Here is a 16452-nt window from a genome sequence, read left to right on the forward strand (position 1 = left end):
CAACCATTAAGCAAACCCGAAACCACAGAAACTATAATTGGTTCTTCATAGCTTAGAGATCAAAAATCTTGTTTTAAACCTTTGTTAAGTCTAATCAAAGGATTCTTTACAGATCAAACTTCACAGAAGGATTTTGTCTAACTTCTTAGGGTACACGACAGCAAAAAAACATAAACCCTAGCATGCTTCACAGGAAACTCAAACAACCAGAAAAACATAAACGAATCGGAACTACTCCTACTGCAGGTGAGAAGCAACTCACCTTGGGTTCTTGAACTTACAACCGGAGGGGAAGTGCTCTAGGGTTTGGATGAAGTGAAGGTCTCGGCGATCCCTTCCTATCCGCGTGTTCTCCTTGACGAGGAGACCACGAATCTGTGGACAACTTCCGAAAAGAAATCCTCGCCGGCCGCCGGAAATGGAGCCCTAGGAGGTGCTGCGTTTTCGCCCGAGAGGAGAAGACGGCGTCGTCGGGAGAGAAAAGGAGGGGAAAAACTTAGGTTTTGGTCACGGTAAAAACACTTATCCCTTTATAGCCTAGGTTTTATCTCTGCCCTTAACAATAACTTAAATATATCTCGTTACATAATTGATTAACAACCCGAGCTCAGCTCGGTTGGTTGGCCGTTTGCTGCTTGTTCCAAAGGAACTGGGTTCGAATCCCAGCTCCTGCACTTGGTTATTTCCCTTTTTTTAAAACTTTCTCCACTTGGTAAAAATACCAAACGGACTCCAAAAATTGCATAAAAATACTCTAAAAATTTCTAAAAATCTCTAGAATATTTTAAAAGCATTTTCAAATATTTTTAAAGATATTTAGAATTCAAAATAGGGAAAATTGGGTCGTTACATGGATAAAGATAGAATTCAATGCAAAATATGTAGTGAGCTTAGATGGGAAACATCTGAAAATGATCCTACTGGTGAGAAGAGAAAAATCGCACGTAAGGTTTATGGTATTTTCCAATAAAGCCTAGATTACAACGTTTGTTCATGTCATCCAAAACAGCATCCCATATGAGATGGCATTCTGAATCTCGTACAAAGGATGGTTACATGCGGCATCCGGCAGACTCTCCATCTTGGCAAACATTTGACCATAAGCACCCAGAATTTGCAAAGGATCCTAGGAACATAAGGCTTGGTTTAGCATCAGATGGATTTAATCCATTCAAAAATATGAGTGTGACACATAGTACGTGGCCAGTTATTTTAATGCCATATAATCTTCCACCATGGATGTGTATGAAGCAACCATACTTTATGTTGTCACTATTGATACCTGGCCCATCTGCTCCAGGGAATAACATCAACATCTACTTGCAACCTCTTATTACAGATTTGAAGGATTTATGGGAGATAGGAGTTCAAACATATGATGCATCAACTAAACAGAATTTTCAATTGCATGCTGCATTACTATGGACAATAAGTGATTTCCCTGGATATGCAAACTTATCCGGATGGAGTACTAAAGGAAAACTTGCATGCCCAGTGTGTCATCAATTTACACATTCGCAGTGGTTAAAACACGGTGGAAAATTTTGTTATATGGGTCATCGGAGGTTTTTAAATAGTGATCATGTATTTCGAAAAAATGCTCAATTTTTTGATGGCACAGAAGAGCATGGAAGACCACCGCCTATACTATCAGGAGACATGGTGATAAATGAGTTGAAATATTTGAAATTTACTTTTGGAAAAACAGTTAATGATAATTCAGCTCTACCATTCAATTGGAAAAAATTGAGTATATTTTTTGATTTACCATATTGGAAAGATAACGTAATACGTCACAATCTTGACCTTATGCATATTGAAAAGAATGTATGTGAATCTATTTGTGGGACATTGCTGAATATAGAAGGAAAATCGAAAGATAATCTCAAATCACGACTTGATTTGCAAGAAATGGGGATAAGATCATCACTTCATCCTATTGAGAAAGGATCAAATAAAGTGTATTTACCTCCTGCATCTTTTTCAATGGGGAAAAAAGAGAAGGATATATTTTGCAAGGTCTTAAAAAAAATCAAAGTTCCAGATGGCTATGCATCCAATATATCACGATGTGTTCAAATGAAACCACCAAAATTAAGTGGTCTAAAAAGTCATGACAATCACATCTTGATGCAGCAATTATTGCCAGTAGCACTACGCAAAACTTTATCAAAATCTATTCGGATTCCTTTGATTAGATTAAGCAGATATTTTCAAGAGTTATGTTCTAAAGTAATTTCTCCTACAGATTTGGTTCGTTTAAAGAGAGATATTGCAGTGATCCTATGTGAATTGGAAAAGATTTTTCCTCCATCATTTTTTGACATAATGGTTCATCTAACTATTCATTTGGCAACTGAAGTACAGCTTGCTGGCCCAGTTCACTATCGTTGGATGTATCCAATTGAAAGGTATTATACAAATCTTATTGATATTTTTTAAAAAATAGTTTGTTAGATAAATAATACAAATTTTGTGTTTTGACACAAGGTACTTGGGAACATTAAAGTCTTATGTTCGAAATAGAAGTAGACCAGAAGGATCTATTGCTGAAGGGTATTTAGCTGAGGAATGTTTGACATTCTGCTCTTTATATTTAGCAGATTATGTAGAGACAAGATTTAATCAATCATCAAGAAATGATGATATAAATATTGACTTTACATTTGCATTAGATGTGTTCAACTACTCAGGTCATGCACTTGGAAAGGTCATTGCAACTAAGTTTGACATTGAGATATTAAAGAAGGCACATCAATATGTATTATTCAATTGTCATCACGTCCAATCTTTTATAGAGTATGTGTTTTTTTATATATAAATCATGTGTTTAAATATATAACTATTTTAGTCATCTTTATTTATAAATTTATTATTCTTTTTTTAAGTGAACATCGAAGAATTCTGAATCAAAGTCATTCTCATATTCCACCACACCAAATTGAGCGTTTACATAGTGAAACATTTTCCTCCTGGTTTGCCAGTCATGTAAGTTATGTTGTAATAGTTATTAAAACTATATGTTATAATTATTTTCAAATATGATTGATTAATTACTTGTTATATGATAGATTGAAGATACAACTCTTCCAGCAGATGATCCAGTGTCAAGTGATTTGAGATTAATTGCCAGAGGCCCGGATGCCATTGGCATACGATATGAGAAATTTATTTCAAATGGATTTAGGTTTCATACAAAGGAAGTGGAACGTAAGAGAAAGACTCAAAATTGTGGTGTAACTGTTAGGGCAACTACTTCAAGTTATTCAAGTATAAGAGATCATAATCCAGTATTAAGTGAACTTGATTACTATGGGATTTTACAAAATGTGATTGAGTTAAACTATGGAGGAGGTCGAAAAGTTGTGTTATTTGAGTGTGAGTGGGTCTCCAAAGGCAAACGGCTAAAATTGGATGAGGATGGTTTTGTGTTAGCAAATTTTAAAAATGTTAGGCGTCATAACGAGCCTTATATTTTAGCATCTCAGGCTATGCAAGTATTTTATGTGGAAGATCCAATTGATTGTGATTGGCATGTCATTATCACCACTGATGCACGAGCAAAGCATAAAATGCAGCCTATGGCAGATGTTGATACATATCTTCAAAGTAATATTTGTAATTATGAAGACTACAATGAACATGAAGAAGTGGTTTGGATTCGAGATGATGTTGCAGGAGTGGAAATTGATACCGATTTGTGATGAAAATTTATCTGGTTCATGCATTTATGTTTATTTAATTATCATTGTAATAACAATAAAATATGGATTTTTATATGATGATTGAATGATTATCATTAATGTGTGATTGGCATGTCATTATTTAATTATCATTGTGATTTAATTATGTTTATTAATGATAAATGGTGTTATGTACTTCTTTTTCATGTTTAACTAACTATAATCTATAATTTGTAACTAACTATTATTTGTAGTTGGAATGGCTCCTAAGCGTCAAACTAAAAGGAAATCTCGCTTCAAACTTCAAACTGAGATTGATATGCAACCATCAGCTATGTGTATAAATCACACAGATCGACATTCAATTGAACAAGGTATTATATAAAATTATGCATATACAATTCTTATTTGCATTTTTTTACTTGAATCAATACTTTTATATATGGTGAAAATATGCAAGCTACCTTGAATAACCAAAGAGATGCAGCTTCAAATCAATTCCATGTTGATGTACAAAATCATATCCCACATGTTGAAAATAATTCTTTAGTTCCAGACCAAAATGATGATATGACCGAACAATCTAATGGAGGTAACATATATGAAAATTATAATAATGTATTTTATTATTTATATGCTGTCTTAAATATCTTTTTTTTTATTTTGTGCACAGATAGTGATGATGTACTTCGTAATACTAATAGGAAAAAAAGAGGTTCTTCATTTATAATTGATATTAGAAGGTTTATAATGATTCTGTATTATCTATAATTTGTAACTAACTATTATTTGTAGTTGGAATGGCTCCTAAGCGTCGAACTAAAAGGAAATCTCGCTTTAAACTTCAAACTGAGATTGATATGCAACCATCAGCTATGTGTACAAATCACACAGATCGACATTCAATTGAACAAGGTATTATCTAAAATTACGCATATAAAATTTTTATTTGTATTTTTTTACTTGAATCAATACTTTTATGTATGGTGAAAATATGCAAGGTACCTTGAATAACCATAGAGATGCAGCTTCAAATCAATTCCATGTTGATGTACAAGATCATATCCCACATGTTGAAAATAATTCTGCAGTTCCAGACCAAAATGATGATATGAACGACAAATCTAATGAAGGTAACATATATGAAAATTATAATAATTTATTTTATTATTTATATGCTGTCTTAAATTTTTTTTTTATTGTGTGCACAGATAGTGATGATGTACTTCGTAATACTAATAGGAAAAAAAGAGGTCCTACGTTCATGAAAGAAATTTGGGGTCGACCTAGCACATTACCACGCATTGAGATTACATGTGATGATATGGGACGTCCTATAGGAACAAAAAGAAATAAATTTACTGATTTCTTAGGGTCTTTGGCAAGAAATGGTAAGTATTGTCCAATTGATGTGGAAAATTGGCATAAAATGCCAACGGAAAAAAAGAAAGACATGTTAAATGTTATAAAGGTAACCAAAACACTTTTGCATTATTTTAGTGTTTAAGACTTTTAATTTATGCAATGATAATTTATCTAAATATTTTTGGTAGGAAAAGTATGATCTTCCTCCGGGGACAGAAAATTGGACACTACGCTCAATAGCAAAAAAATGGAGAAACTGGAAGTCAGCACTTAAAAAGAAGTACTATAATCCTGAATTATCAATTCAAGTCCTTTTAGAACAGAGAGATGAAAGAGCTCATGTCGAACAGTATATGAGACTAATTACTTTTTGGAACAAAGAAAAATCAAAGGTAGACAATATTTTTTTATTTAGAATATAATTTGATTCTAATCGTATGTAGATTTTTATTTTGATATATTAGGAAATGTGCGAAAAAAAATAAAGCTGCCAGAAAGCACAAGATAATGCATCAAACCACTGGAAGGACATCTTTTGCTCAAGTGCAACACAAATTGGTAATTCTTCTTATTCATATTATAATTCTATACGAGTTTTAGTATCCCCAAACTTAAATTGATTTAGAGAATAATTTACTATATATGCTTTTGTCTGTATATTATGAGTGTTCGACCTTAGTAGCAAGGTAGTTTATGATAGTTTGAAGTCATAAAGTACCTACATGCACTTCAGACTTTGAAACTCATATATAATGTCTCTGAATGGTAGCAAAGCATCTGATCAGCTACGGATGTCTGCCCGTGCATTTACTGCTGCTGCTGAAACTTATATATAATTTTTGCTTTTTTTTTTAGCTGCTGCTTCCCCCATCTAATAAGTTTGACATGTTTGAAACTCACATTTGACTTGTAGTATGTCTGCCCGTGCTCCCATCTGCCTAGATGCCATCTGCCCGTGCATTTTTTTTTTGTGCATTTTTTTTTTGCTTTATTTGATTCTGTTGATTAGTTAAGATAATATAATATTTCTGTATATTGATGTTCTGCATATTTCTGCATATTGATTAGCTTTATTATATTTTGTTGAGTAGTGTTATTGAAGTAACTGAAGGTGGAAAACATGCCATTTAAATTAGGATGAACTTGAATATTTGCAGGAAAAAGAAAAGGGTCACCCTCCATCACGAGTTGAATTATTCCAGGCTTGCTTTACTCATGCCAATGGAAGTCCTTCAAGTAATATTGTAGCAGAAAGATTGGTAAGCTAGTTTATACTCTTCAACTATGTTGTAGCAAAAAAATGATTTATTTTAATTATCATTATATATTTAATATGTATCAACATGTTATGTTTTGATAAAGGCCGCAATGAATGAATTAACAAATCAACTTCCTGAAGATTCCAATGATCTAGTGAATCAGAATGATATATTTGCTCAAATCATGGGACCAGATAGACCTGGTCGAGTACGTATGCTTGGTGATGGTGTTAGTCCATCTGATTTATGGGGAGAAGTTCCTAGTCGTGGCACATGCAATCGACTAGTGATGGAACAACAGACAAAATTAGAAAAAAAATGGATGAGCAAATTAAAAAGCAAGGCCAACATATTGCAATGTTAGAAGCTAAAATTTCTGATCAATCAAACCAGAGTCATTTTTCAAATTGCAATAGTAATCAACACACATCACCAAATAGTAATCCACAAATGTCTGTTCCTCATCATCCATCTTTACGAGTAAGTTTTATTTAATTTCATTTTTATTATGCATTTCACACATCTTCAAACTCTTTAAAGTTTTAACTCATTTACACTTTTATGTAGATTAGATGCTCTATTTTGATCAAAAGTTTATTTGATTCAACGAAAATTGTGGCAAAAGGAGTGCTCCATAGCATGGATCCAAATACTATAGTAGGGAGACAAGCACTAGGACCAAATTGGTGTGAAGTAAGAATACAAGTTGTCCTGGAACCAGAAGAGAGTTTAATTAGACCTTATGATCTTTTACAAAAGTTTGAGGATGCACTTGGAGGAATGATATCTTGGCCTTATCATCTGGTATATTTTCTACTTTTCATTGAAATATTATTAATTTTTTATATTTATCATGTAATTATAATTTTAAATAAATATGAAATGCATTTGCTGTTAACAGTAAACGAAGATTACTATTAGGTGAATATGAAATGATACTTTACATTTTCTCGTTTGGTATGATATTTAATTTTTATCATTATTTTTATTAACTTTTGTCTTCATTGTTTTATTTCACTAATACAGATTTATTCATTGTATTTGTAGGTGATAGGTACTTGGATTTTTGTGAAGCTATACGACGGTTGAAGATGGTCTGCCTAGTTAGTTTTTATTTTATAAAACTCTGTTCTAAAACTTAATATTTTGAGTGCAGTGTGTTGTTAGTTTTGGATGTAAAGAACTTGTCGTTAGTTTGCATTTGTAACTTTGACTCAAATATTTGTTGGATGAATTTAGATTATCTATTTGCACTTTAAATAATATTTTATAATTTTTTCCTATTCTAAATGGTGGATGGATTGTGATGATGTGCAAATATTGAATTCATGTTATATATTCTATATAAATATTAATGATCATTTTAAATATATTTATAAATTATTATAATGACATTTGCTATTGTCATAATAGATTAGTTAAGGTGACATTTAAAATGATTCTATAAATTATCTATACTGACATTTTTTATTGTCCTTATAAAAAATATAAATACCATAATAAATGAGTTTTGGTGACATTTAGATTTATCATTGTTATGCTGATAACACGACATATATAAATGTCCATAAAAAAGACTTGTCTTGACATTTTAAAGTGTCGTTATGTCTTTAAATTAGGACACTTTTTATGTTAGCATTGATATTGTATAACAACATTATAAAATGTCAGGAAATTAAGGAGGGTCTAAGACGACATCACTTTATAGGGCGTTTTTGATAGATGTCAGCAAAACGTTAGTGTCACCATAAATATGTAATAAGGACATTTATGTGTGTCATGATAGGCTAATTTTCTTGTAGTGTGTGGACTCATTTTCCAGATTCAGAAAATAATTTCAGCAGACTGCCTTCCAGGTTTAGTATAAGCACTTTCATTTCTTGCAGCCTCAAAGTTTTGCACACAAAAGAAACACAAAACTTGACACATTAAAGACTTAAATTGATGCATTCTTTCACAGCTTGATTAATTCAGTTCTTTGTAGAGTCAACTTCAGCAATCTTTAATTTCCTGCAGAGTTGGTCTTTCCACTTATCAGAATCTTGCCACAAGAACTTGGCACAAAAACTTGGCACGCCACACGTCAAAGTTGATACATCAAGTACAGATTATTGGCTATACTAATCTAGTTAGGCAATTTCAAGAATCAAAGTAGTAGGAGATTAAACTCATGAATTCAGATTCTTGATTCAATTCTGAAAATTTGCACTCTCAATTTCTCAGAGTTTACCTACTGCCCAAATTCAGCAATGCCTAGATTCAACAATTCATTTCTGAAATTGTTCAAAAGGGTTTCTGGATTGTAACTTCTTCAAATAATCAGAATTATTGCACCAAAATCAGATTCCAGTAGCTACAAGGAGCTCACTATTTCAGTTCTGTTTTTTTTTATTTCTTGCCTTAGTTTCAAAAATTAGAATCCTAGAACTTTTTGGCTTAAATCATGTAGAACTAAGCTTACCAAAAGGAATTATTCAGCACTAAATTGATAGAAGCTTGAATTTTAAATGTTGTTGTTCAGCAACAGCATGAAGAGTTGGCACAGAACAGAGTTCTGTTTACACAAAATTGGCAACTGAATGCTGCATTTCAGATCAAAATTATGTTCTACTCTTCAATTCTAAATCTTTCTTACTTGCAATAATCAACATTTCAACTTGAACATACTGCTAGGCTCTGATTCCTGATTTTCAATTTCTGAAAATATGTATATTCTAAAGTTCAGCTTCTTGATTTCTGCACTACAGTTCCTAGCAGATTCTTCCTTGATTTATTTAAGAATAAATCACCATTCTACTCAAAAGGAGGTCAAAGACTTATATACTTTTGTTCCATTCCCTTCTTCATCTGCACTTAAGCTCTTCAATGACCAGAGATTTGCAATGAAATAGATTTAAAGCTCTGCTACTTATGAATTCAATTACCATATTCAGAAAGAGCTCTTGGGATTTAAAGCTATTGAAAGTTCTTAGATATTCAGAAATCAAGCTTAGGAAACCTGCCACAAGTGTTCAGACTAAGTTCTGGTTTCCAAATTCCACTTATGCATTTCTGCTTAAAGAATCAACTCCATAATTTTGTTCACTTTTAGCAGCTCAATCACAGACTACAATTTCGTTTCTAACCAGCAAATGGATTAAAAGGTTAGCACCAATTTCTTGAAACTCCAAATTCCTTGATAACAGTTAATAGCTCCACAAATCTGCATTCATGATCTCAGTCTGCAATTCTGTAAAATTCCAGATTTCCAGCTATTGAAACTTTAATACCATTTGTCAATGAGGAATAAAGGTCTTCATTTCAACATTTCAAGATCATTTCTACAACTTAGTCTCATAGATATTGCATCTCTGGAATTCAATGTAATTAAGCTCAGGTGTAAAGACTTTAGCTCAGATTTTGAACTCTAATTGCTCTCATCTTTTTCACCATTTTTTTTTATTTCAAAGACTCTTAGACTTAAGTTTCAGGAGGCAAAAGTTGATGCAATTCCAGCTCAAATCTTCCAGGACTCAACTTCAAAGAAAGTTGCATCTGTCACTGAATGGATAGAAGTTGAAATTCATATTGTTGCTGATTAGAAAGAACATTAACATTTGGCACTCAATCTTGTTAGGACCAAAAGTAGCTAGAGGGGGGGGGGGTGAATAGCTTGTCGCGTTCGCTCGTTGCTCGGCGTTGCTTGTTTCTTCAAAGATGTGCAGCGGAAATACAAAGAAACAATCACACAACGCTAACACGGTTGGTTTACTTGGTATCCACCTTACAAGAGGTGACTAATCCAAGGATCCACACCAACACACACACCCTCCACTAAATAAAACTCTCCTTTATGGTAACTACCAAGGGCGGAGAAGCCCTACAAGACTCAATACAAGAAGAGAGGGAAAGGATACAAGAAATACAAGCTTACAATGAGTATAAACCCTAACCCTAGCTTCTCTTCTTGGCTTTGATCCGCCTCTTGACTTGGAGAACTTCCAAGATCCTTCAAGAACTGGCGATCTGAGCTTTGTGAGTGCTGTGGAGGAGCTGGCGAGAGATCTGGAGTGAATCGGAGAAGAGGTTGCCGAAGGAATCATGCGCCTGCGGCCTTTATCGACGCCAACGGTTGGATCCCGATCGATTCGAATGTTCCCAATCGATCGGGGAGGCTTTGGATCGATCCACGGATCGATCCGGCGCTTCGTGCGAAAGCGCTGGATCGATCCACGGATCGATCCAGCGCTTATCGCGCGAAAAGCATCGTCCCGATCGATCCACCGATCGATTGGGACATCCAGCCAATTGATCGGCCGATCGATTGGGCTCCAGCCAATCGATCGGCTGATCGATCCAGCTGCTGGTTTTGCCCAAAACCAAGTCCCAAGCCCCCCAAACCAATATCCGATCAACCTTGACCTGTTGGTACATCATGCCTAGCATCTGGTCTCCCTTGACCTGCTAGGACTCCCTCACCAAGTGTCCGGTCAATTCCTTTGACCCACTTGGACTTTTCTCCTCGTGCCAAGTATCCGGTCAATCCCTTTGACTTATTTGGACTTCCACCAGATGTCTGGTCAACCTTGATCTATCTGGATTTCCCTGTGCCAAGTATCCAGTCAATCCCTTTGACCTACTTGGACTTCCACCAGATGTCTGGTCAACCTTGACCCATCTGGATTTCCCTTGCCTATCTTCACTCACCAGGACTTTCACCTAGCTTCACTCACTAGGGTTTTCCATCTGCCTAGCTTCACTCACTAGGTCTTTCACCTGGCTTCACTCACCAGGACTTTCACCTAGCTTCACTCACTAGGGTTTTCCATCTGCCTAGCTTCACTCACTAGGACTTTCCTTCTGCCTGGCTTCACTCACCAGGACTTCCATTCTACCTAACATCCCAGTTAGGACTTCCCAGTCAAGCATCCGGTCAACCTTGACCTACTTGACTCTTCCTCAATCAAATTCTTATTGTCAAACATCTAAACTCAAACCAAGACTCAGCTTGGTCAACCAGGTCAACCTTGACCTGAGGGATGTTGCACCAACAAATCTGTCCTGCACAAATTTGTAAACACAGTTTCATTTCTGTCCATATTTCATATTAGTTGTTATCACTTGCATTTCATTCTCTGATCAAGCAACAACACTATCTCATATCCAAGCATCCTTAATTTGCCAAGCTATCAGATTAGCAATTCCTTTCCCTCAACAGCATCCTAATTCAGAATAATACTAGCTTCAATTCAGGGATCAATGAATTGGGAATCAATTAAGTAGAAACCTTCATGAACTCATAACATATGTATCTTCCCCCACACTTAAATCTTTGTCCATCTTATCAATCCAACTCATCAAGAATTCAACCAATACTCTCAATGAAATAATGACAAGCAAAGATAATAAAGAATTCGAATTCTTGATGGGAATGTATAAAGACAATTTTGGGAAAGAAATTGGAAAGTATGAAGGGAAAAAAAATTAACAAAATCCTTAATTTCCATGCACACAAATGCTATTGTGACTTTGAAAAGAAGCAAAGCAAGTTCTAGAGTTTCAATTATTGTAAGTGCATGTCACACAAAAATGAAATAGAGTATATGCTTATAGTGGTCCTCTCTAGGTATTTTCATGCAATCAAGCTCAATCAATCAAAATAGAATTCACCACCAATTTAACCAATATCATGTAAGAAAAGCATCCAATCATGTCAAATGACCTAAAATTAATGATCAAATTTAAGAGACTTTTACCATCTTAAAAGTATCACTAGAAAAATTCATGGAGAATTTTATTCAAATGACATGCTATGTATACCAAACAAAATGCAAAGTATGAAAGTAAAATTGCAAAATGCAAATGAAAAGTACTAAACTAAAGAAACGTATAAAGATTTTATTAGAGAAAAATTAAACACAAAGCAAGAGTTAAAATGCAAAAGCAAGCGAAATTAGAACCAACTCCCCTTTCATTTTCTGGTGGTTGAAGAAGGTTTAGAAGAAGTAGCCACCCCGGAAGTGGAATAATCATGGTTCCACTCAAATTCTTCTTATTACTCATTTTTCCATTCAAAATTTTTTCTGGAGGTCTGAGGCGGTTCAGTTTAAGCACCCACTCCGGAAGTTTATGTTCGCCTACACAATCAATAAAAGAAAACACCTCCCACACACATGTGGGATTAAAAGAAAATAGGAGAATATTAGTGTGGGTAAAACATATATCAAGAAATGCATCACATCTAATAAAATCAATAAATTGTACCACTCTAATGTATCACAAAAAATACTCACCTTGTTATGCCGAAAGGTACCTGAAGTGGTGATTGTTACCTCCTTATCATCAAATAACGACTCAACCTCTTGTTCTGGTGAAGGTTCAACTTCATGTAGTGATTCTTGGGTGCTTGGCTCCATAGCACAAGTCCCTACACTTACATCTTCAATTCTTGATGATTCTTGAGGTAATGCTTCCAGTAAGCACTCCCCTACACTTAAATCATCTTCAACAATTAAATTTTCAATTCCTACATCATTCACAACATCTAAAGTAACATCATTAGTAGAATCATAAATTTGAACAACTACATCATCATCACAAATGAAACTAGATAAATCTTGTGAATAAATGGAAGTAGGGTCAGGCCTGACAGAATCACTACTTTCTATCTCCTCACTGGCGTTCTGTGCTTGTAACTGATTGATGGATGATGCAATCTGATCTAACTGACTCTGAATATTCTGTATCCTAGAGAATTGTTGCTCTTGATGCTCTCTCATTTGTTGCATAACCTCATTGAATTTCCAAATTGACTCTGTAAATCGTTCTTGTACATCCCCATACTGATATTCAAGCGCATAAATCCTAGTTTGAGGCTGATAATAATAACTCTGACTCCAATCTTCAAAATGTTGATAATATGGATCCATGGTCACATAAATTTCCTGTTCTTACACTGAAACACTAGCAAATAAAATCAGAAGACTCAGGAACAAATAAAAACAAACACATGGATATATAATCATGAAAGCAATCAAACAAGAAATTTTTTTAAGTTTTCAAAAATAATGAACAATCCTAAAAACACCGTATATCCCCGGCAACGGTGCCAAAATTTGATAAGCGAATCTGTCACATCTGCTAATCAAATTGTACAAATGTATATTTCACTGATGTGACAACCCCACCCTCCTCACTACTAGTCTGCGAGGGTGGGACGTTACTTGACTATTAACTTTTCTTAATTAGAGTTGCTCACATGTAAATATCAATACTTAAAACTCTCAAAAACTCAAAGGATGCAATTAGTAGCAGCTACAACCATACATGACTCATCTCAACATACTACCCAAGCATATGCTTACAACTAAAATATATCAGTCTGTATATGCATGCCACAGTGATACCACTCAATTTATAGAACTGATGTACACAACAATTAAAAGGAAGAATTCTAAAACATAAAATATTCAATGAGCAAATCCAACAACATGAAAGAATAGTTCCAACATTCTAAATACAAAATCCCAATGAATTTTTACGCAAAATCTCAAGGCTTCCATAGTCCAGACATCACACATCCATCCACACATCCTTGTCACCTTCCTTCACTGTACCTTTCCTTTCCCTCTATCTGCAGTAAGAGGAAATGCAACTATAAGCGAATGCTTAGTAAGTGCTATCTAACTCACAAAACTCGGATAAGCATGTGAACAGAAAAAAATCTAAAAATTGAATACTTTAAAAGAAATACTACTCATGCTCATCTAATAACAAAGGAATCAAACATACTGAAATGCTAAACATGTAAAGCTGCTCAACTAATAGCAAATAACAGTAAGAAAAATCTTAACAACATGCTAGTATAAAAGGAAACTAAACTTGCTGATCTTTAAACTTATGTGAAACTTATTTCACTTGTTCAAAACTTATACTTTTATACTTTAAAATAATAATAATCTCTTGGGCCCAGGCTTAGTACCAATGCGCGCTCCCTAATAGAAACTGAGGTAGCGAGCCAGCAGTCCTACAAGGGCAAAGACCTTGGTCTTACCAGGGCCAAGACCTCGGAATTGATTACCTGGATTTGTTTAACGACAACCTCGAAAGTCGGGTACTAGCCTTTTCAAATAAAATACCTATTATCTTTTATTACTTCTAGTATATAATGCCTCAGCATTTCCTTTAAGCACTAAGCGTGTTGCTGATCCTCAAATGCTGGAATTTGGGATCAAAATTAAGACCTTGGTCTTCCTTTACCTATAATTACTCATAGATGTATGTGTACAAAAATTCGGAGCAAGATAAGAAGCTATTCTTATAACAATTGACTCTAGATACAAGAAATGAACAACTGAAGCCTACAACTGAGGTATCAAAAACTGCATGCTTATAAATAAAACCGTTCATGCATATTGAGGTGACAAGGAAACTTAAATCTGTATGCTTGAAAATAAATAACAAGATATAAATTGAAATACTAAAGCCATAAGCACAAACTGAAAACTAGGGTTCAGATTATAGCACTTGCTGCAATCAATCACACATGCATTCAAAACTAAACAATTTGTTCATTTCCAAATCTAAACAATCCGAATTAAGTTTCATGGCAGTAAGCTTCAAAAACAAACCGAAACCACAACCATTCCTCCTGTCCAATGGCACGGCAAGGAAACCAAAACACAACTATTCTGCATGCCCAGTGCCACGGCAAGGAAAACCAAAGCATAACCATTCTGTAGTAATCCACAAAAAAAAAACAAACCCACATGCTTTTAAAAAAAACTAAACTCTTTCTTGTTCATTGCCTAGCAGTAACAAAATCCGAATTTCCAACCACAAAGCCTGGGGTAAACAATCCACATGCTTAACCTATACCATTCATCCTCCTTCTTTCTTTGGGGTTCACGGCAGCAAGCACAAAATCAACAATCTTTAGCACATGTTTCGAAATCAAGAAGGAACAAGGTCCAGAAACTACTCCTACTGCAGGTGAGAAGCACTTACCTTGGTTCTTGGATTCACAACTGAGAAGAAACTTCTAGGACTTCGGAGAAACTCAAGCTCTCGGCAACTTCTTCACATCCACTTGTTCTCCTCGACAAGGTGATCACGATGGTGGAGAAACCCCTCGGAGATCACCCTAGGCCGGTCGCCGGAGAGAAGCCCTAGCTTCTCTTTGGTTTTCGCCCAACAGAGAACAGCGCGTCGTTGGGAGAAGAGAAGAAGAGTTTAGGTCACGGAAATAACCCTAAGTTCTTCTCTTAACTTATCCCTTTTAATACTTAAACATTTCTGTTATCAACTACTACTTAAATTACTTACGCTCTTTCTTTAATCAGCACGACCCTGCTGGGTTCCTGGTCATCCGAAACAACTTAAGGCTTTGCTTAACCAAGGGTCTCGGATTCGAACCTCGGCCCGACCTCTTTTTGCCTCTAACTTGTTTCTTTTGGTAAAAATATCAAACGAACTCCGAAAATTACATAAAAATACTCTAAAAATTCCTAAAAACTCTAGAATATTTCTAAAACATTTCTAAATATTTTTAATTACTATTAGGACTCGAATGAGGAAATTTAGGTTGTTACAATTCCCCATACCTTATAAAAAGTTCATCCTCGAACTTAGAATAATTCTGAATATTTCTGTCTCATGTTGTCCTCACGCTCCCAAGTAACTTCCTCTTGCTTCTGGTTCTGCCAGATGACCTTCACTAGTGGTACTTCTTTGTTCCTTAGTCTCTTAACTTCTCTGTCCACTATTCGTATAGGTTTGCTCTCATAGCTAAGATCCTCCTAGATCTGCACTGATTGAGGCTGAATTAATTGGCTAGGGTCGTGGAGGCACTTCTTTAGCATGGAGACATGAAATACATTATGTATTGCTGACATGTCTTGTGGTAAGTCCAGCTTGTAAGCTACTTTCCCAATCCTCTCTGTGATCGGGTAGGGTCCTACGTAGCGAGGACTTAACTTACCCTTTTTGCCAAATCTCATCTCTCCCTTCATAGGTGCAACTTTGAGAAAGACTGAATCCCCCACTTGGAATTCAAGTGGCCTACGATGTGTGTCAGCATTACTTTTCTGCCTACTCTAGGCAGTCTCAATTCTCTGTCTGATCTTCTGAATAGTCTGAGTGGTTTCATCTATCATTTCAGTCTGTCT

At 35.1% G+C, this 16452-nt stretch overlaps 2 protein-coding genes across 2 annotated transcripts; both read left to right on the forward strand.

The window, feature by feature from the left end:
* Window positions 1–1017: 1017 nt before the first annotated feature.
* On the forward strand, window positions 1018–3704 carry LOC122048202. The gene is made up of 4 exons (XM_042609797.1): window positions 1018–2411; window positions 2491–2799; window positions 2889–2988; window positions 3072–3704. The coding sequence occupies exons 1-4, from the start codon at window positions 1018–1020 to the stop codon at window positions 3702–3704; spliced, it is 2436 nt and encodes an 811-aa protein (XP_042465731.1).
* Window positions 3705–3942: 238 nt separating this feature from the next.
* On the forward strand, window positions 3943–6179 carry LOC122048203. The gene is made up of 7 exons (XM_042609798.1): window positions 3943–4057; window positions 4357–4398; window positions 4479–4598; window positions 4685–4816; window positions 4895–5154; window positions 5237–5397; window positions 6140–6179. The coding sequence occupies exons 1-7, from the start codon at window positions 3943–3945 to the stop codon at window positions 6177–6179; spliced, it is 870 nt and encodes a 289-aa protein (XP_042465732.1).
* Window positions 6180–16452: the final 10273 nt, after the last annotated feature.

This window comes from Zingiber officinale, chromosome 2B (genome assembly GCF_018446385.1).
Source record: "Zingiber officinale cultivar Zhangliang chromosome 2B, Zo_v1.1, whole genome shotgun sequence".
NCBI lineage: Eukaryota > Viridiplantae > Streptophyta > Magnoliopsida > Zingiberales > Zingiberaceae > Zingiber > Zingiber officinale.

Coding starts and splice junctions, on each gene's coding strand:
- LOC122048202 (XM_042609797.1), top strand. CDS start 1,018: ATGAGATGGCATTCTGAATCTCGTACAAAGGATGGTTACATGCGGCAT. Junction 2,412..2,490: donor TGGATGTATCCAATTGAAAG/GTATTATACAAA, acceptor TTTTGACACAAG/GTACTTGGGAACATTAAAGT. Junction 2,800..2,888: donor CACGTCCAATCTTTTATAGA/GTATGTGTTTTT, acceptor TCTTTTTTTAAG/TGAACATCGAAGAATTCTGA.
- LOC122048203 (XM_042609798.1), top strand. CDS start 3,943: ATGGCTCCTAAGCGTCAAACTAAAAGGAAATCTCGCTTCAAACTTCAA. Junction 4,599..4,684: donor TCGACATTCAATTGAACAAG/GTATTATCTAAA, acceptor AAAATATGCAAG/GTACCTTGAATAACCATAGA. Junction 5,155..5,236: donor ACATGTTAAATGTTATAAAG/GTAACCAAAACA, acceptor TATTTTTGGTAG/GAAAAGTATGATCTTCCTCC.